At 47.4% G+C, this 19,831-nt stretch overlaps 1 protein-coding gene across 1 annotated transcript; it reads left to right on the top strand.

Moving 5' to 3' along the window:
• The first annotated feature begins 2,228 nt into the window (after window positions 1-2,228).
• On the top strand, window positions 2,229-19,487 carry nup98 (nucleoporin 98 and 96 precursor). The gene is made up of 35 exons (XM_008401780.3): window positions 2,229-2,398; window positions 4,057-4,166; window positions 4,577-4,672; window positions 5,301-5,486; window positions 5,552-5,691; window positions 5,844-5,951; window positions 6,370-6,550; window positions 6,630-6,787; window positions 6,861-6,998; window positions 7,844-7,979; window positions 8,050-8,142; window positions 8,264-8,401; window positions 8,476-8,609; window positions 8,687-8,874; window positions 8,956-9,075; window positions 10,112-10,289; window positions 10,671-10,782; window positions 10,863-10,976; window positions 11,066-11,204; window positions 11,865-12,042; window positions 12,120-12,281; window positions 13,189-13,404; window positions 14,335-14,467; window positions 14,534-14,769; window positions 14,847-15,031; window positions 15,373-15,635; window positions 15,707-15,967; window positions 16,077-16,234; window positions 16,306-16,446; window positions 16,516-16,670; window positions 17,452-17,673; window positions 17,933-18,174; window positions 18,243-18,397; window positions 18,862-18,979; window positions 19,074-19,487. The coding sequence occupies exons 2-35, from the start codon at window positions 4,088-4,090 to the stop codon at window positions 19,271-19,273; spliced, it is 5,463 nt and encodes a 1,820-aa protein (XP_008400002.2). The 5' UTR covers window positions 2,229-2,398; window positions 4,057-4,087; the 3' UTR covers window positions 19,274-19,487.
• The last annotated feature ends 344 nt before the right edge of the window (window positions 19,488-19,831 follow it).

Raw genomic sequence — 19,831 nt, 5'->3', positions numbered from 1 at the left:
CCCGAGGCCGCATATTCTTCCGGCACCAAAAATAGTCGCTCTCACGTTTATCTTTGAATTGTTATATAACATGAATATTGGTTTGAATTATTGGTAACTGTAGTAGATGATACCAACATATATGGATAACCATTTCACAAATATTTTTTATTCAATTTTAAAACAAAATGTAAGGTAGATATGAAAAGAAATTAAAATTATATAAATATATATATATATATATTTTTTTTTTAATCTACATGAATGACCTTATTTTAACCCCAAAACATCAGTTCAGTTCAATATTTACATTTGTGAGCATGGCCAAATTAAATGATCACTTACTATGTAGATTTCAGTCAAGGTTTGTGAAAATTCTATTTATTTAAATTATATTTACTAAGCCTCTGAATCACTTTTTAGAGTGAACATTCTTCCTGTTATTTTTAAACTTTATTCGCCAAAGCCTTGACCGCCATCTTTAATCCCCTATTACAGCTTTCCATTGCAGGCTCAAAGCTGATCTTCAAAATTGAACTCCAGATTCCACCATGCTATCAAAACATCAGCAGGTCACATGACCACAGCGTGTCTGCTCTCCGCCGCTCCAGTTGTTGTTTCACCTACCTCAACGATGAGTCCAGCAGATCCTCACTGTAGCGATTCCTCTTTATGTCCATCCTCGATCTGATGCTAATCCCTGACGCCATTTTTGTTTCTCAGATGTTTCAGCAAGTCCAGCAGCCAAACAAAACGCTGCACTACGTAAAAGAGCCACAGAAAAACAGAACAAATCCCCTCAATAGCGTCATCTGGGAAAAATAAACAATTTAGAAAAAGGTAAATAATCGCAGCGATCTCCAAATATGGCGTTCAACCAAACATCCAGCAACATAATCGCTATTACGATACCCTGATACTCCAGCAAGTGGATTAAAGCGCCAAAATTCTTCTTCTTCTTGTGTTGGCAGACCAGTTACAGCGATACATTACTGCCACCAACTGGACTGGGTTGTGGTCAGGAAGTTAACTGGGGGATAAAAGTGAAATAATTCAAAACGTTACTATTTATTAAACCAAGTAAGTAAATTAACAATTTTTAACTAAATTCTGTTTGATTTGTATTTTTAAAATATGATATTATTTGACAATTTCTTTTTCTGTATCTCTTCCAAAATTACGCTCAATTGTAAATTTGATGCTCTTTTTATTAGTTGCTTTATTTAACTGTTGCCTTTCTGATTCATAATGCAATCTATTCCATAAACACATGCTGCACTGTTTCAGGCAGACTGCATTTATCGTACACTGACCCATTCAATAAATTACTGAAAAAAAACACAGAAAAAAATATTTCTTTCAGGAAGTTATTTTCTACTAAGTGAAACATATTATATAGATTAACTACAGCTTGATTAATCTATATAATTAATCTTTTATTCATGCTAATAAAAGCTTGAAAGCCTTTATTTCTGTTAATTATGATGATTGTACACTTGCAAGTGATGAAAGTATGACATTTAAAATTAAAATGTTACATCAGACCCTTGAAGCTGCAGTTTGTAAGTTTTATAGAAAAAATATGCTTTTACATATCTGTTAAAGCTGTCACATGTTTCTACAGTATGTTATTTGACTTCTCTTCAGGATTACTAGATCTGACTGATAGCCACAGCCCAAAAGAAGTTCAAATTCAAAATCAAAAGTCCTTTATTGATCCCAAAGGGAAATTAAATGTTTGTTTAAGTTCAGTTTGATTTCCATTTTACAATACTATGACTACAAAATGACACTTGATCACAGACATTTCAAAAATAAATAAGATAAAATGAATTAATTGCAAGGACATGTCATTTTTATTAAAATATACAAGTTTTTGGCTTTTCTGCCACACAGTGACAACATTTTTTTTTAATCTATCAACTCTTCCTAAAAACCTGCCAAATGTTGTGAAAAAGAGCCCAAATTTTAATGACCTTTTTTGTTGTTCTTTGCCTCATGAAAAAACTCTAGTCCATCCTGGCCCCCTGATAAATTTGTTCTAGAACCGTCACTGAAGAGAATACTTTTCAACATCCTGAAAAGTCGAATCTTCTTTAAAACATGAGAAATAAACGTAATTAGGAATAAAATATTTGTTTCGCAACCAAATATTATTCTGAAAATAATATTACGGTGAAATTTGTGTGTTTAGCGTTCTTGCTTTCGTAATTATGAAAGTGCTCCTTCGACGTCATCGCGTATGAAAGTGCGTAGCAACGACTGCTGAGCCGTTTTCCCTCCTCGTTGACGGAGCTAGCCGCTACTAGGTGTTTAGAGACTCAAAGTTCTGACGGAGAGCTCTCCTCACTCCATATCTCAATCTCTGCCGGAGGAGGTTCGGCCGGCAGACCGAACTGTCGCGGCGGTTTCGGCCCAGGTAACTATTAGCCAAACATTAGTTGTTTTTCTACATTTTACTCGCTCCCGTGTTGCTAATGCCGTTAGCATTGCGCTGGTTAGCTAACGTTAGCGTAGCGCATTTAGTTTTAAAATGTGTCACACCTTTAAAACCAAGAAGCAGCAGTAGCGTTATATGTAAGAGCGCCATTAGTCTTTTTCTGTGGTGATAAAATATTATTGAAATAATTTCTGAGCTGAAGTGAGAGTTGGCGGATGTACCAAACGTGTTTATGAGCTACAGCTACATTAGCTGATCCGGTCTCACCCAGCTGCAACTAGTTGAGTGATCTGACAACTAGTCAAAACATGTCAACAACTTGGGTTAGTTTCCGCTTCAAGGAGCGAACTAAAGCTGGCAGTTCAGCCCGGAGAGTCGCAGCTGGAGCTGGAGGATGTAATCAGGCGTCCTCCATCCCTGAAGAACCTGCAGGTCTTTCTGATGCAAGTCTATCATATTTTTATTTCTTACATCAGAGGTTCTTTTATAATTTGAAAGACTTTCTGATGGACTTTGCCTCGTTAGTTTCACTTCAGCTCATTATCAAGACTTCAGAACATCTTTGATAATGATGTTGACTGAAACCATCAACACCGTGTCGCTCCGTCCTGAAATAGGGGTCGGGTTCCTGATTGTTCCGTGTCAGTGGAGACTGAAAATTAAAGACAAACAAATTGTTTTCCAGCCAAGAAGTGTTTCTGAGTTTCAAAGTCTGAATGAGAGATGATTATAATGCTGTGCATTATTGGAGGAACCTTTTTATATGTTTGAGTCTCCAGTCGGTTGTAAATTGAACTGCCATGATGAACCGTAATTATTGTGATAAACTGTATTTTTGTTTTTTGAGAACATTTTCAAGTGATATGTGGATAATGATGTAAGTTTGTCCAGGGAAATGCCAACAAACTTTAATTCTGCTAAGACAGCAGTGGAACTGGAAGATATTTTAAATATTAAGAATAAAACAGGACAACCAATATTAATAAATAAAAAACACACAAAACCAACCCATAAATAAAATAGATTATCTCTATAAACAAAATTTCCCCTTAAAGTGGGTCTAATGTAAAATTTACTTGTTTTGAAAGTTATATTTTAAGTTATTCCCTCATCACAAACATTCCTGGATTGTTTCTGATTTTTATTTTTAACGAATGTTTGAGAAATCTTTAATTTTCATATAAATATATATTTACTTACATGGCCGCTCTTCTGCTGATGCAAGGAGCAGCCACATTTGATCATGAGGTCAGCCTAACCAGATAATCCGGCTCCTGGAGGCGTTTTTATCTCATCTATTTCTGTGTGTTTTATTCTAACACAATTTGTAACTTTTTAAAATGTGCTTTATAAATACAGTTAACCTCTGAACTTAAGGGAAACAGCAGAGTTCATGGAGATCTGAGCAAAGAATCAGATTTAATCATGAATGTATGTTTAGTCCATTAAATCTGCTGGATGGAGAATAACTGGGTCAGGTCAACAGTGATCATAAAGTCCAGAAGAGAAACAATTTCTGAAGACTTCAGGAGATTTTTAAGTCTTGTTAATTTCAACTTTATTTTCTGTACAGATGTATTTGTTAGTAAAAGCTAGATTTACGTATGAATGTTGCTTTTTGATGTTTGTCTCAACAGAAGATCTATGAGTTCCTGCTAGAAGGTCAGGATGTTCAACAATTCGTTTGGGACTCCGTTTGGCAGTGGGACGGGCGGCTTCGGCTCCTCTTCTGCCTTCGGCCAGCAGAGTAAGTCGGCTCTTCATCATTAGATCATACCAACAGCAACTCACAGTAGATCGTCCTGATTGGATCCCACATGGAGGGTCTCAGCCTGATTGGCTCCAGATCATGTTATTAGTGATAAAATCAGCTCCTCTCTTCCCTTCCTGCTGGTTGTTAATCAGTCAGCAGCTGTTTTCTGCTGAGTCCATTAACAGCAGCTACAGCTCTTCCTCTACCAGAGGGTGGCGCTAAATCCTGCTTAACATGCTGCAGCTCTGGGTTTCCAGAGGAGCCGTGGAGCTCCCTGACAAAAATGTTGAGGTGTTTTTATGTCCAGACCTGAACGCTGATGTTTATCTGGATGCTTCAGGTTTTATCGGGATGTGTCAGGTTTTATCAGGATCTTCTCCTCTGCCCTCTTCCTCTCCAAACAGACGCGGGTTTTGGTGCAGCAGGAGGTTTTGGGACGTCGGCATTCGGGGCAACCACCAACACCGGAGGATTGTTTGGCTCCACGCAGAACAAACCTGGTTGGTTCCTCCATCTTTATCTTTGCTTCTGTGTTCGACCAGAACCTGAAGTAGAACCTGACTCTGTTTGACTGATGGGGAGATATTGGTGTTTTAATGAGAAGCTCTGATGTCTGGATGCTGCTGGAAAATCTTACAATTCAGTGATTTTTGAAGCTCACCGTTCATTTAATTAATAGAAACACAAATAATACTGAAACTGAAAGCTGTTATCAAAATTACAATAGAAGCGTTTATTTATTTATTTTTATTACGAATCTTGACATTTTTAAAATCAGTTTCATCAGTTAACTGGTTTCCCAAAAATCTGAAATTAAATTAAAATATTTCATTTGAGTTCATCTTATTAAATTAGAGCTTTTGCTGATGATTACTCAGGTCACTCTGCTGATTTAATCAGATACAAAATCTCCACATTCTGCTGAGTTTTAATTTTTTTTATTTGGCCACTGAAGCCTTTTTGTACAATATCAGAAATGGATTAAAAAGCAAATAAAAACTTGAGGAATTTCTGAACTGGTTGTGAATCCTCAGATCAGGTTGAGTTTGTGTCTCAGCTCTGACTGAGGTGCAGAGTTCTGGGTCGGGTTGGTTTGACCCGGCTGTGTTTTTTTCCCCAACCCCTCAGGCGGTCTGTTTGGGTCCAGCACCTTCAGTCAGCCGGCGACTTCCTCCACTAGTACCGGGTTTGGGTTTGGCGCCCCCACCGGGACGTCCACCAGCTTGTTTGGAAACACCGGGACCGGAACCAGTGGCGGCCTCTTCTCCCAGCAGAGCAATGCGTTCGGCGCCAACAAGCCCACTTCCTTTAGTAGTGAGTGTCTTGTGGCGCGGCGGCGGGCGGGTTTTGACGGGTTCTGATGGAGACTCTTCCCTCAGGCTTTGGGACCAGCACCAGTAGCGGCGGTCTGTTCGGCTCCACCAACACCACCACCAATCCGTTTGGCGCCTCCAGCTCCCTGTTTGGAGGCTCCGGCTTCGCAGCCAATCAGCAGCCAGGAACCACAGTGAAGTTCAATGTGAGTGTTCAGGAGGCGGTGCCGGCAGGAAGCACATCATGGCAGCTTTGCTCCAGTTTCTCATTACTTTCATGTTTTAGATCAGGACAGAAGGTAAAATGGCTGCTTGGCGCCATGGTAACCGTTTTAATCTCCATCTGAAATCTGTGCAGCCTCCAACAGGAAGTGACACGATGGTGAAAGCCGGTGTGACCACGAGCATCAACACCAAACACCAGTGCATCACCGCAATGAAGGAGTACGAGAACAAGTCTCTGGAGGTGTGTGTGTGTGTGTGTGTGTGTGTGTGTGTGTGTGTGTGTGTGTGTGTGTGTGTGTGTGTGTGTGTGTGTGTGTGTGTGTGTGTGTGTGTGTGTGTGTGTGTGTGTGTGTGTGTCTAATTTTAAATTTAATTTTTAAGTCAGAGTTTTGGTTCTGCATCGACGTGATTCTGGGGAGAAAGTGGAGCAGGACAATCAGAGGATTTGGTGACAATCAGGAGCTGATTGGTTGGTTTGTTGCATTCAGACCAGGATGGTTTCTGAGTTGGAGCTGCTGATTCTGGATCAGCGCTGCTCTGAAGAACTGATCTGGTTCTGCTGGCGGATCTGATGAATCCTGTCAGATCGTTGCCCCATGTTGGGAACCTGCATCTTTTCCTGTCGTAATGAGTTTTCTCCTGGTCTCCATCGTGTGCAGGAGCTGAGGCTGGAGGACTACCAGGCGGGCAGGAAGGGCCCCACCAATCCCATGGCGCCCGGTGCCGGCGGCCTATTCGGCGGGGCCACCCCTACCTCCAGCGCCTCCACCGGACTCTTCGGCGCCACCGCCTCCAACTCCAACTTCAACTTCGGGGCCAATAAATCCACGTTTGGACCCGGTGAGTCCTTGGTCGGGTTCTGGTTCTGTTTAGGAAATGGTTCAGTCCAGAGACGCCACCTGCTTCTATCCCCTCACAGCCACTGGATCCTTTGGAACCAGCACCAGCAGCCTGTTCGGCCAGCAGAACCAGCAGCAGGCCAGCAGCCTCTTCAAGCCATTCGGCGCCACCACCACCACCCAGAGCTTCAACTTCGGCAACACCAACACCATGGGCCAGCCCAACACCAGCACCATGGTGAGAGCTCAGCGTCCAGCACGCCTTCACTCTTTTACTCTGCTCGACCTTTGACCTGTGGCCGTCTCCCCAGGGTTTGTTCGGCAGCACGGCGGCCTCTCAGCCGGGCGGATTGTTCGGAACCACCCAGACCAGCACCGCCACCGGCTTTGGGACCAGTTCTGGGCTGTTTGGCCAGCCGAATCCTGGCTTTGGAACTGTTGGCACACAGGTACAGGTCACGACCCAGAAACTGCTTTTAATCCACAGACGACCGGGAAGAGTGAGCCGATTCTGATGTTTGTGACCAAACTACACAGCAAATATCGTCTAAAAAAGAAAAACAATACTATACTATTAATATATTTTTTACACTTCAATTAAATCTTAATTTATTTATCAGTCAGCGTTAAAACTATCCAACGCTGGTCATATTTCAAAGCAAAGTAAATCTAACCTGAAATGGACAACGACGAGTCAGCATATTGGTATGCTTCACTGAGTATTATAAATATCCTCAGGGATTAAGTTTTCTCATATTTTCCTTAATTCATCCGTTTTGTTTAGTAATTCTTTGCTTTTGCTGGTTGTGATTGGTTGTTATTTATCGAAGCCGATCGACTGTTTACAATGAATACTGTGGATGAAAACGTCTGATTGGCTCCTGCTGTGGTTAATTTACATGAACTTTATCAAGCTGCAGCACAAATGCAGAGCCAAGCGCTGCCAGAACACGGATAGTGAGTGAGATTTAAGATTAAATTTATTTTATATGAACAATCTACATGAATTATTTCTGTAAATGTGTCAGAATTGGACGCGTTATTTTTTTCATCTGTTGTTCCTGGAAAATGCTCAGTTAATCCCAATAAAAACAAACAAAATGATTTAACCACACAAATTTACTCGATAAATACAGTCAATACAAACAAATCAAAAACAATGAAACTACAACTTGATGATCATAACTGTAGTGCAGACGAACCGCGGGCGCCATGTTGTTTTTTTGTTCACACAGATCTATGCGCTCAGATCCGTCTTCTTCCTGCTGATGGTTCTGTTTCTGTCCTCTTCCAGTCCAGTCTGTTCGGGAATAAACCCACCGGGTTCGGAACCACCACCACCAGCGCTTCGTCTTTTGGCACCAACCCTGGACCCTTTGGGAACAAGCCCGCTCTGACTCTGGGGACCGGAACCAACACCTCCACTTTCGGTGAGCGTCCAGGGTTCTGCCGACCCGCTCCGGATCCTTCCTCCTCCTAACTCCCTGTCTCTGCCTCCAGGTTTTGGAGCGAGCCCGGCTGGAGCAGGACTCTTTGGTAATAAACTGGCCACTGGCGGACTGGGAACTGGACTGGGACCCAACTTTGCGACGGGTACCGACCGGGAGCAGAACTGCTCTGAAATATGAATCTCTACAGATGAAATATTTGCTGATTGAATGTTGAGATGTTCTGATTGGGTCGGTGCAGCTGATTTGTGCCGTTTGTCCCACAGTCGGAACCGGGACCACTCTATTTGGAAACACCCAGAACAAGCTGGGCACAGCGCCGGGACCCCTGGGAAGCTTCGGCACCGGCGGCTTCAGCGGCGGCAGCAGCAGCCTGGGCTTTGGGGCCACGCAGCAGCCCGTCGGTGAGCCGCCGGTTCCGGATCTGACCCGTTTCCCCAGCCATCCATATGCTCTATAGATCTATTTCCTGTTTCAGCTCTGACGGATCCGAACGCCAACGCTGCACAGCAGGCCATACTGCAGCAGCAGCTCAACGTGCTGGCCTACTCGCCGTACGGAGACTCGCCGCTCTTCAGGAACCCGCTGAGCGACCCCAAGAAGAAGGAAGAGGTGAGCGGCGGCATCATGGTCACCAGGATGACCACTTCTTGCTTAAAGTTGATCTGTGATCTGATTTCTGGTTCCAGCGTCTGAAGCCGACCAATCCGACGGCCCAGAAGGCGCTGACCACACCCACCCACTACAAGCTGACGCCGCGACCCGCCACCAAGGTCCGGCCCAAAGCGCTCACGTCTTCCGGCACCTCCAAGTCGCAGCTCTTTGACGGTCTGGACGACGACGAGCCGTCGCTCACCAACGGAGCCTTCGTGCCCAGGTGCCATCTGGTCGCCATGGTAACCAGGAGCACGGCCGGTCGGACCTGTCCGTCTCACACGGTTCTGTTGTTTCTGCGCAGGAAGAGCATCAAGAAGCTGGTTCTGAAGAACCTGAGCAGCAGCCAATACAGCAGCAGCAGCCTGAACAAAGACAGCGACGACCTGGCCTCGCCCTCAGAGTATCCTCAGAACGGACACAGGTACCGGCCTGACCCACGGGTTCTGTTCCAACAGCAGAAACGGAACCTGACTGAACCAGTTTCACTGTTTTCACTGTAGATGAAATGGTAACCTGTAAATGATCATTAAGTGAACTTGATGATATAAAACTGAATCAGGACGAGGAACTTACTGCTGAAGAGCTTCAGTCTCAACATGAAATCTAAATTTTAAATGTTTTAGCTCTGCTGAACATCTTAAACTGAATGTTTCACCATTTCACCGCCTTCCAGCCATTTTATCAGGATTTATTTCAGACCTGAACTTGGACAAGTTCAGGCCTTTTGTGATGTTGCAGCATCAGTGGGCTTTATAGAGACTTTATGCTGCGATTCGGTTCAAAATGGAGGAGTTTGATTGGTTCGTCTGCTTTACCTTCATTAAATTGTTTGAAACTAAAACGTAGTACAGCACATTGGTGCTTTAAAAAAAAACACTGAAATCAGGAGCAGGAAGACAGCAGCCAGACTAGTGAAGGCGTTTTCCTCCCTTGGTAAAGAACAAATGTTCAAACTCTCAGATCCTCCAGGAGTTCAACTCCAAACCTGAGAGGTTAACAGATCCATCTCTGAGCTTAGGGAACAATTTTCAAACTTCTGAGGCTGAAGCTTCTCCATGTTTACTCCTCATTCCTGCTGCATCAGGGGAGTTACTCCGATTAACGATAATATTGTTTTGAGACCATTTTCCAGTAACGTAAAGATGAAAGAACACATACTCAAAAAAACTTTAAATTCTAATGAACATTTAACACTGGAGCTGAAAAACATTTTAAATATCCAGAATAAACAAAACAACAAATAAAACTAATTATGAAGTCTCTGGAAACAAAATTATTCTTCAAAAAAAGACCAAAGTAGCAGACATAAGACTTTTATCATTCAGTTTTTGGTAGAAACACAAAAGCGATAAATCATGAAGTGCAGGGAGACTTTCTGTGTTTTCAGTCTCAGCGGGTTGCGGTTGCATCACGGCTGAATATGAATCGATTCTGTTAACATTCTGCTCTTCCTGCAGCCAAGCGGAGGACGACGAGGTTCCAGGTGTGAGCGGCCGGGCTGACGATGACCCCGAGGTCACCCAGTTCTACGTGAACCCCATCGCCAAGCCCATCCCGCAGGGCCGTGCCCAGCCCAGCCTGCAGGACACCATCAGCGACCTGAACATGCACAAGCAGCCCAGGAACGGCCTGGAGGTCAGCAGGTCACGCCGTTCTGCTGGTTCACTGTTACCAGGCCCAGGTCCACATGTTGGTCAGATCTGATGGAGCTGGACGCAAAGATCATCTTCTGGTTAACATGAGAAGCTCTGAGAGGATCGTCTGGTTTATTTTCAGCATTTCAGGTTGTTTAGATTAGAGATTAATCAATCCACCGACCAATCCACTGTTTCACTTCTGATACCTGAGCTTTAGTATTGGCTGATGCAGAAAAAGAGCTGGGTAACTTAAAACTGTCCTTTTTTAACATGAATGTGCTGAACTCCAGATTTATTTGATAACTGCAGCAGCATGATGTTGCTTAGAGCAGGAAGCATAGAGTTAGAGTGAATAGATCTGCCTTTCTCGTTCCTCCAGCTGAGCAGCGACGACGTCTCTGCGTCCTTCGGCGACGACTCTCTGCAGGAGGACAGGGAGGAGGAGGAGGAGGAGGAGCAGCAGGAGGCCAAACCGTCTCCTCACCCTGCAGGTCAGAGCCCGTCCCTGTGACTGCGTTTCCCATCAGCCCCTCTGCTGGGTGGCGGGGCTAAGCGTGTGCTGTGCTTCCAGGCATCGTTCTGAACCGGGTGGGTTATTACACCATCCCCCCTTTGTGCGATTTGGCTGAGATGCTGGACGAGAACGGAGAATGCGTCGTAGAAAACTTCACCGTCGGCAGGAAAGGTAGCGTCCGAATCCTCCCAGCTGAAATGTTCCTGAATGAATCCCATTGGTCGGCTGACTCTGAGCCAGATTCTGATTGGTCCTTGCAGGTTACGGCTCCGTCTTCTTCCCCGGAGAGGTCAACCTGACGGGCCTGAACCTGGACGAGATCGTCCACTTCAGACGCAAAGAGGTCATCGTTTACCCCGACGACAAGAACAAGCCGCCGGAGGGGGAGGGGCTTAATCGGTGAGGCGGAGCCTAAATCTGACGCTTTATTTCTGAAGCTTTTCTAAATAAATCCAGAAACAAATGTAGGAAAAAGATATTCATTATCCAGCGCTCATCCAACTAACCTTTGAACTCCAACAGACTGAAGGTTTCTGTTGATTTATCTGTTAATACTGGAGGTGGGACTGCGTTAAATATTAAATAATGCAGTTCTACTGCATCATTTAAAATCAACTGTATTTATAAAACTATAAATACAGTTGATTTATAGCTTTAATTAATCACATTACTGAGGATATGAGCAACATTTTCAAATCAAAACCCTTTTTACAGCTAAATTGACTAAACTGCCATCAGAACTAAAAAAAAAAAAAAATTGAATTGTTTATTTTTATGGCACATTTCAGCAACGTGTTTAGCATTGAGGTGCTATTTTAGGCTAGCATAGCTTTCTGACAGGCTAACTCCTTTTAGCACAACTTGAACACAACGATGGTGTCTCCCAGCGTCCAATCAGATCGTTTAAAGCAGAAATTACAAGAAGCTGGAGACGAACAATAAATGGACTTGATGTAACTAATCAAAGTGTCAGTCTGACAGTGACTAGTGTCGGCTCATCAAACGGTCCAGTTCAGTTTGTGTGGCGTTTCCCGTCCTGACCCTGCTTCCTGTCTGCAGGCGGGCTGAGGTGACCCTGGACGGCGTCTGGCCCAACGATAAGACGACCTGCGCTCAGATCCGCAGCCCAGAGCGACTCACCGACATGAACTACGAGGGCCGGCTGGAGAAGGCCTCCAGGAAGCAGGGTGCACGCTTCCTGGAGTACCGACCCGAGACGGGCTCCTGGGTGTTCGAGGTGGGTCCCGTCCAGTTTGGTCCGGTAGAACCCGCAAGTCGTCAGGGAATCTGACTCTGCCCCCCTTTCTCCTCCAGGTCAGCCATTTCTCCAAATACGGCCTCCAGGACTCGGACGAAGACGACGAGGTCCCGCCCAAAACCGACCCCAAGAAGCTGAAGACGATGATGTCACTTCCTGCTTCCAGGCTGCAGCAGCTGCTTCCTCCATCCCAGCAGCAGGTGGCGCCGCAGGCCCAGGTAGAGCAGCCTGCGCCCCCCCACACTCCTTCTCTTCCTCACTCACACATTGATCAGATTTTCTCATTTAATCTGGTGATAAAATAATTTAGACTGGAAGAATCAAACTCACATTTATTATCCTTGATTATTATTATTATTACTAGTATTGTTTGTTTTGATCAGAGCTTTTCTCCTCCAGATGTCTTCAGAATAATTAAGATGTAATAATTTAGATTATTTTGCAGATTTTAATCTGATGTATTAATAAAAATCTGGATGTTTATTCCAGTCAGGGGATTTGCCTGCTGGGTAAACGGAAATTAAATCCTGACCTGCCTGCTGGGACGGGTTTAATGTTTGCTGCAGTCCAATCATATTAGAATAAATGTTTTTATGAACCATAAATTTATTTTTCAGCTTTAATTTAAAAGTTTTGATATATTAATGAATTGATTGATTGTAAATCAGTATTTTCTGTCTGACTGATGGATGTTTCATAATTTTTAAATGTTGGTGGATGTGTTGCTTCGGGTCTCAGCTGATCGATCCGGTTCTGGTTCTCATCAGAACCAGAACCTTTTTACTTTTTCTGATGCTCCTGGTTCTGATTCTGGTTAAAGGCCGGATGCGTGAATTGTTTTCCTGTTAGTTCTGAGATGAAGGTGAAATTAATGCGACTTTTTAACATGAATGTAATTTCTATTTTCTGTTTAATAAAGTATTAAAAATCCCTTCAATTTCTCTGTTTTTTAGTTTTTTATTTTAAGTCTGAAGTGAATCTGATCCTCTAATCGGGTCGATCTGAGGAAATGTTGCAGGTTTGATCCGGTTCCTCTGATGAACGCTTGACCTCTGACCTGACCTGGTCTGTCCAGAGTTTCTTCGTCCGTCCTCACGCTCTCTCATCATTCGTCTCTGTCTCCAGTCCACCGTCGTGGATTTGGCGAGCGGCGTGGCAGAGCTGGACAGCGACATGGCCGACATCACGCAGGGCGTCCCGACAGAGAGCATGCTGGGAGGAGAGGAGAAGGACTGCGAGCTGCCGCTGGTCGACATGGAGACGGCGGCGCTGACTGACCATGAGCCGGCGGCGTGCAGCCACATCCCGTCCACTCTGGGCATCAATCCGCACACGCTGCAGGTAGAACCACCGAGCCGCTCCAGATGAGAACCGCAGGAACCCGGAAAATAAAAACCGTCTCAGTAATGAAGCTAGCACTGCAGTTTCTGTCACGGGGAAAACACACGATGACCTCATGATTATCACTGATCTACTGAGGCTACCTGATAAATATTTTCATGGAATTTTGCAGTATTTTTTTCCTTATCAAAATCTATATATAGAAATAAAAAAGGACAGACTACACACAAACTTTATTCATCCATTCAGGAACTTGAATATCTTGATTTTTATTATTCACCAAATCATTCGTGGATTATATCTGGACATGCTGCCACCTGCAGGTGGGAGTTGGCATCATTTTTGGCATCATTTGAATCCAATGATTCTAACTGTTTATGCAGAAAATTTGAAATAAACTGAGTTTCTCATCGTAATTTGGAAATAACAGCCAGAGGACGCCGGACATGTGAAAGGACGGGGTGGTACTTCAACTTTAAACCTGGCTTAATCTGTTTAAACTGTAAACTAAGCATAGTCTGGTGGGGGGTAGTAAAGCCTGGAGCCTTGCCAGGCTGATGATAAAACCCAGTTATTAGTGTGAAAAAATTCTGGGATCTGCTGTTGTGAATTTCTGCAAAAACCTGTAAGGGCTAACTTGATAAAATGGTTTCACATTCCTGTAAAAGGAGCTAACAGTAGTTAGCTGTAGGAGCTGTTGACTCCTTTTACAGGAGCTGTTCTCCTTGAAAACAGGACGTTAGCTACACATTTTTATATCTGTTTCTGTTTTCTGACATGTTTCCAGACGTAGAGTCAGTTGAAGAACCAGAATCTTGTTTCATTTTTAAATGTTTCGGTTTGGTTCAGAAGAAACCATTGGTTCAGATTAAGAGGAGCTGAGGCGACTGACAGTTATCCGTCTGAGTAATCAGATTACTTTGTTTCCAGATCATGAAGGCGTCTCTGTTCACTGAGGACGAGGAGGACGGAGACATGTTCCAGCCTCACAGAGCGACCAAGGCGTCCACCGACGTCTCATCCCCTCGGCTTGTCCTGCCAGGCTCTCAAGGCCGGCCGTCTGGTAGGAAACTCTTCCTCGTGCTGATGAAGACCTTCCTGCTGGTTTCTGACCTTCCTCTCTCTGCAGTCGGGGGTCTTCTTCAGGCCCGCTTCACCTCCGGCATCTTCCCTCAGCGCGTGGACGCTCCTCTGTCCCGCGGCTCCCCGGCGGAAGCCGACCCGCCTCGGCGTCCGCAGTGGAAGAGTCCAGTCCCCACCCCATTCCTGCTGCCGACCCGGGCCCCGGAGCCCGCCATCCGGACGGTGGGGGTGCGGCGGCTGGGTGGCCCCGTCCCTCTGAAGGAGTCCGTCACTCAGGGGAAGGTCGGTTCTGGATCACCAACTGAGCCACAACGCTTCAGCAGGAAGCTGTAACAGCCTGTTCTTCTGCTGTCCTGCAGGGGGCGCTGCTGATGGACACCGGCCTGTTCGCCACCCGCTCCTTCAGGGTGGGATGGGGTCCCGGCTGGACCCTGGCCCACTGCGGCAGCCGGCTCAGCACGCAGACCGCTGACCAGTCGGAGCTCCAGGAGCAACGCACCAAGACGGACTTCAGCTTCCTGCACAAACCGGCCCGGACCAAACCGTAAGGAAAAACTCCTGAACGGGCCCAGTCCGCTAGGCGAGCAGTAGCTGAGAACATGTTGGGTTTCTCAGGAGTTTAGTGACAGTTTGTAGCTGCAGATAATCCAGCAGAATTACAAGAAGCCCAGAGTTCATCTGTTGGGTTTGATTCCTAAAATAAAATCCACTTTGTGACCTGGAACGTTGTAGAACCTGAGGTTCCCCCAACAGGCCAGAAGAGACTTCATTCTTTAAACCATCAACTGCCGTTTAAGGGCCTGATTGAGAAAAGGTTCAGTTTACTGGGGACACTTAAAGGGTTCTCTCTAAGGTCAAAGGTTAACCTGAGCTGTGTGTCTCCAGGCTCGCTGAGAGCCCCTACAAGGTGGTGGTGGAGCAGCTGGTGGGGCTGGAAGCTCTTCAGGGGACGAAGATGATTGAGGAAGAGGAGGAGGAGCGGCATGCGGTGCTGCAGCGCCCCCTGGAGATCAGCCTGAAGCACAGCACCGTCAGCATCCCTGAGGGAGCGTCCTGTCCGCTGGTGGAGCCGCGGCCCGGCGTGGCGGCACTGCATGACTACGCCGAGTGGATCAGGGAGCTGAACGCCGAACGCGGCGACTCAGACCGTGAGTTCTGGTTTGGTGATGGACGGTTTGTCTCCGCACTCCGTCCCTGACCTGTCCTTTCCGTCCCGCAGCCATCCTGGGCCACTGGGCCGAGGTCTGGACGCTGTGCGAGGCCCTGTGGGGCCAGCTGGACCCGGACGCCGGCCCGCTCGACGACTACCAGCAGCAGCTTCAGCGCCGCCGCGCCTTCTCCGACTGGCTGGCCCATGGCGCCGCCTGCAGGGTGGAGGAGGAGGTGGCGCTGGCGGGGAAGGGCCGCCATGCGGAGGCGCTGTTCAGCTACCTGACGGGCCGCCGCGTCAGCGAGGCGTGTCAACTCGCCCAGAGGGAAGGTGAGTGGAGCGGACAGAACCTCGGGTTCTGATGGAGACCAGCAGAACCTGATAGTGAATTTAAACTGGAGATATAAATGGTGTGTAACCATGGTATGTGTGTGTTTAGGCGACCACCGCCTGGCCCTGCTGCTGTCGCAGGCCTCCGGATCGCGGTTCTGCCGCCAGCTGTTGGACCTGCAGCTGGCCGACTGGAGCCGGACACAGACTGACCTCCACCTGAGTGAGGAGCGGCTGCGGATCTTTGCCCTGCTGGCCGGGAAGCCGGTGGGTTTTGACGGCCCGGAGCTGTCCTACCCGCTGCCCGGTTCCGATTCTGAACGGTCCCATCTCTGCAGGTGTGGCAGTCGTCCGGGTCGGCAGTGAACGTCTGCTCAGAGCTGGACTGGAAGCGCTGCCTGGCCGTCCACCTGTGGTACCTGCTGCCGCCCACCGCCTCCGTGGCCAACGCCCTGGCTGCCTATGAAGCCGCTTTCCAGGTGAGTCCTGGCCAGACCCACCTGTCTGCCGGGTCAGAACTGCTCTGATGGTTCTGTTGCCCCCTGCAGGGCTCCACAGAGGCTGGCAGGTATGCCTGCACGCCGCTGCCGCCGTACCTGGAGGGGGCGCCACCCCTAGAGGAGGAGGACGACAAGGTGGAAGAGGAGCCTGGGCGGCCGCTGCTCGACCTCTGCTTCCACCTGCTGAAGCTCTACAGCGACAGGTAAACGTGACCTTGATAATCAGTCACAACCGGTTCTGACTCACTGCACTGAACCAGTTAGTACACAGGTGCCAAACTCCAGTCCTGGAGGGCCACAGCCCTGCAGCTTTTAGATGTGCCTCTGCTGCACCACACCTGAATAGAATAATTGGGTCATTAGCAGGACTCTGGAGAACTGATCTACACAAGGAGGAGGTAATTAAGCCATTTCATTCCAGTGTTTTGTACCTGTGGCACGTCTAAAAACTGCAGGACAGCGGGCCTTGAGGACTGGAGTTTGACAACACTGAGTCAGTAGAACCAGCTGAATCAGGTTCCACCTTTTCCATTTATCTGTTTAAAGTCGATAATTTAAAACCTGATCTGTGTACCTCAGATCACCTGATCGGTTTGACCTGCAGTTCCTGTTAAAGGGCCGGTATTATGTTTAAGAAATCCTTTAATCAACCATTCAGCTGTCCAAAATGCCCAGGTGGACCTAGCCCCGCCCTCAAATACAAAACTCCTCCCCCACTTGGCTCCTTCAGACTAGCCAGCAGCCATTAGCAAACATCTGCTGTGCTCATTATAGGAGCTGCCGCCCAGAGCAACACTGGTAAAAATGTTAAAGGGTTAATAGAGAGCTATGTTTGGATAACTTCCTGGAGGCGGAGCTTCAGAGGGAGCAGGAGTTTCTTAAAGAGACAATTTCAGGAACTTGCGTAAGGAAATAAATTTCCTGGAAACCCCATAGTACTGTTCCTTTAACAATCCGATTCTGTCGACCCGTTTCCTCCTGCAGACTGTACGGCTTGCAGCCACTGCTCGACCCGCTCACCGTCACCTGGCGGCGCCTGGACTACCGGCTCAGTTGGCACCTGTGGGGTGTGCTGCAGGCGCTGCGCTACACACACCTGGCCGCACCGCGCCAGGGACTCGTCCACGCTGCCTACGCCGCTCAGCTGGAGAGCGCCGGCCTCTGGCACCTGGCCGTTTTCATCCTGCTGCACGTCCCTGACCACAGGTCAGAACCAGAACCGGGTCTGGACCCGCTCTTACCATCCCGATCACAGAACTGGGCTGGTATTTCTGCCGTAATGCTGAGCTGGAACCTTTAGTGTCCAAAGGGAACGATTAATCTAAGCTGAATAAAATCTCCTGCGGAGTTCCACAGGGCTCCGTCCTCTTCAGTGTCCAGATGTGAACAATAAGCTGCAGTATTTCTAAATGCACTACGAGTTTCCTGTAGCTGCTGTACGAATCAAGTTTCTTCTTCTCTGCAGGCAGCGGGAGCGCGCTGTCAGGGAGCTGCTGGCGCTGCACTGCCCCCTGCTGGAGACGGAGGAGTCGGCCCGCAGGGAGCGCTTCCTGACCGACAGGCTCCTGGTTCCGGAGAGCTGGATCCACGAGGCCAAGGCGGTCCGGGCCCGGCGGGACGGGGACCGCCACCGCCAGGCCCTGCACCTGTACCGGGCCGGACACTGGAACCAGTGCCACCGGCTGCTGATCCAACACCTGGCCTCAGGTATGCCCAGCGCGCTGGACCCATCCAGCTCACGCCGCGTCATGTAACTCGACCCGTTTCTCACGCAGACTGCATCGTCAACGACAACCACGACTACCTGCTGGAGTTCCTGGAGGGCCTGGCGGTACCAGAACACAGTGCCAGCATCCAGGACTGGGACACGGCCGGCAGAGTCTACCTGGACTACATCCGGGTCATCAAGTCACTGCAAGACATCCAGCAGGTCAGTTCGGTTCTGACCCGGTTCTGTGAACAGAAACGACTTCACTCTGATGTGGCATCGAAGTGGATTATAAAGTTCATTTAAAGACTAACTAAAACTGCAAACAGCAGAAATGATGTTTAAGATGAAGAAATACTGAAAACATCCAGGATGCTGAACTCTGAGTGGTGATGACAGCTGCCGCTAACGACTCATTTAGTCATCGATCGATCGATGACTGAGTTATTAAATTTAATTTTTAATGCTTAATTCAAAATGTTTTGTTCAGTTTCTGCTTCCTGGCTGCTCTGTGTGGCTTTAGTCAGTTTGTCCATTTAACCGTTAATCAGTTACTAAATTAGTTGACATTTCAATAATCGTTAGAGCTCGGTTGCTGTTTTTTAGTAATTCTGCTAAACTTATGGCGGCGTTGCCAGGGTAACCGTTGAGGATTGTTTGTGTCTAATGTGGTTCTGCTGTCCCAGACGGACAGCTCCGGCGCCGGCTACCAGCTGGAGCGGCTCTACTCTGACGTGACGTCGCTCTGCGGCCGCATCGAGCTGCTGCCCTGCCGGACCGCCAGGGACCACCTCGCCCAATCAGGTGAGGGCCGGGAGCCAGCCAATCACAGCTCACGCTGCTCTGAAGTTTCAGGGTCGTTCCCTCTGATCTAAGCTCCGCCCTTCCCCTTTTGCAGAGATGGCGAAGCGTGTGGCGAACATCCTGCGGGCCGTCCTGAGCCTGCAGCAGGGCGACGGCGCCACCGACCTGCTCAGCATCCCACTGGCCCAGTTGGCGCCGCACATCAGCCGGCTGCCCATGCCGGAGGATTACGCTCTGGATGAGCTGCGCAGCCTGACCCAGTCCTACCTGCGGCAGCTCGTCGTCAGCCAGTGACCAGGACAGGAAATGCTCCAAGTCCCAGGCAGGACCCGACCCCATCAGAACTCCGGTTCTGATCGTTAGGCTGGGATGAAACCGGCTCATCGGGAAGTTCAGACAACTCCAAACTGGGCAGAAAAACCTGGAGACGAGTTGATTAGATTTTCTTCTCTCACAGGAAGTTTCTTCCTACAGAATTTCAAAATAAAGTCGGAACATTGACACATCATTACAGACCCAAATGGATCAGAACCAGCAGGAATTTAAAGTCAGGTTTAAACCCTGAATGGATTATTGGTTCTGTCGGATCCGGATGTGTGAATAAAACGGATCAATTATGAAACGGCGTAGCCTGACCCGATCAGAGGCTCTTTAAACTCAGAGGTTCTATTTTTTTAGGTTTTCCTGTTGAAACTCTAAAGTTTCCCCTCATGGTTCTGATCCGATACGCCGCTGTCGGAACCGACCAGGAAACACCAGAACTCTGTGTCAAAGAACCGAGCTTCTTTATTGAACATTTGTTGCCATTTAACGACTGTGTCTGTGGTTGCCATGGTTACACGGATGGACTGC

Source organism: Poecilia reticulata, chromosome 14, assembly GCF_904066995.2.
Source record: "Poecilia reticulata chromosome 14, P_reticulata-male-v2, whole genome shotgun sequence".
NCBI classification, from domain to species: domain Eukaryota; kingdom Metazoa; phylum Chordata; class Actinopteri; order Cyprinodontiformes; family Poeciliidae; genus Poecilia; species Poecilia reticulata.
Note: the sequence above shows the minus strand (reverse complement) of the source record. Positions and strands in the feature narration are given on the sequence as shown.

What these genes read in the sequence shown, in the direction of transcription:
- nup98 (XM_008401780.3), top strand. Translation starts at nt 4,088, where the DNA reads ATGTTCAACAATTCGTTTGGGACTCCGTTTGGCAGTGGGACGGGCGGC. An exon ending in TCAATCCGCACACGCTGCAG is followed by an intron (nt 13,405 to 14,334) that starts GTAGAACCACCG and finishes CTTTGTTTCCAG; the next exon opens with ATCATGAAGGCGTCTCTGTT. An exon ending in CCCTGCTGGCCGGGAAGCCG is followed by an intron (nt 16,235 to 16,305) that starts GTGGGTTTTGAC and finishes CCATCTCTGCAG; the next exon opens with GTGTGGCAGTCGTCCGGGTC.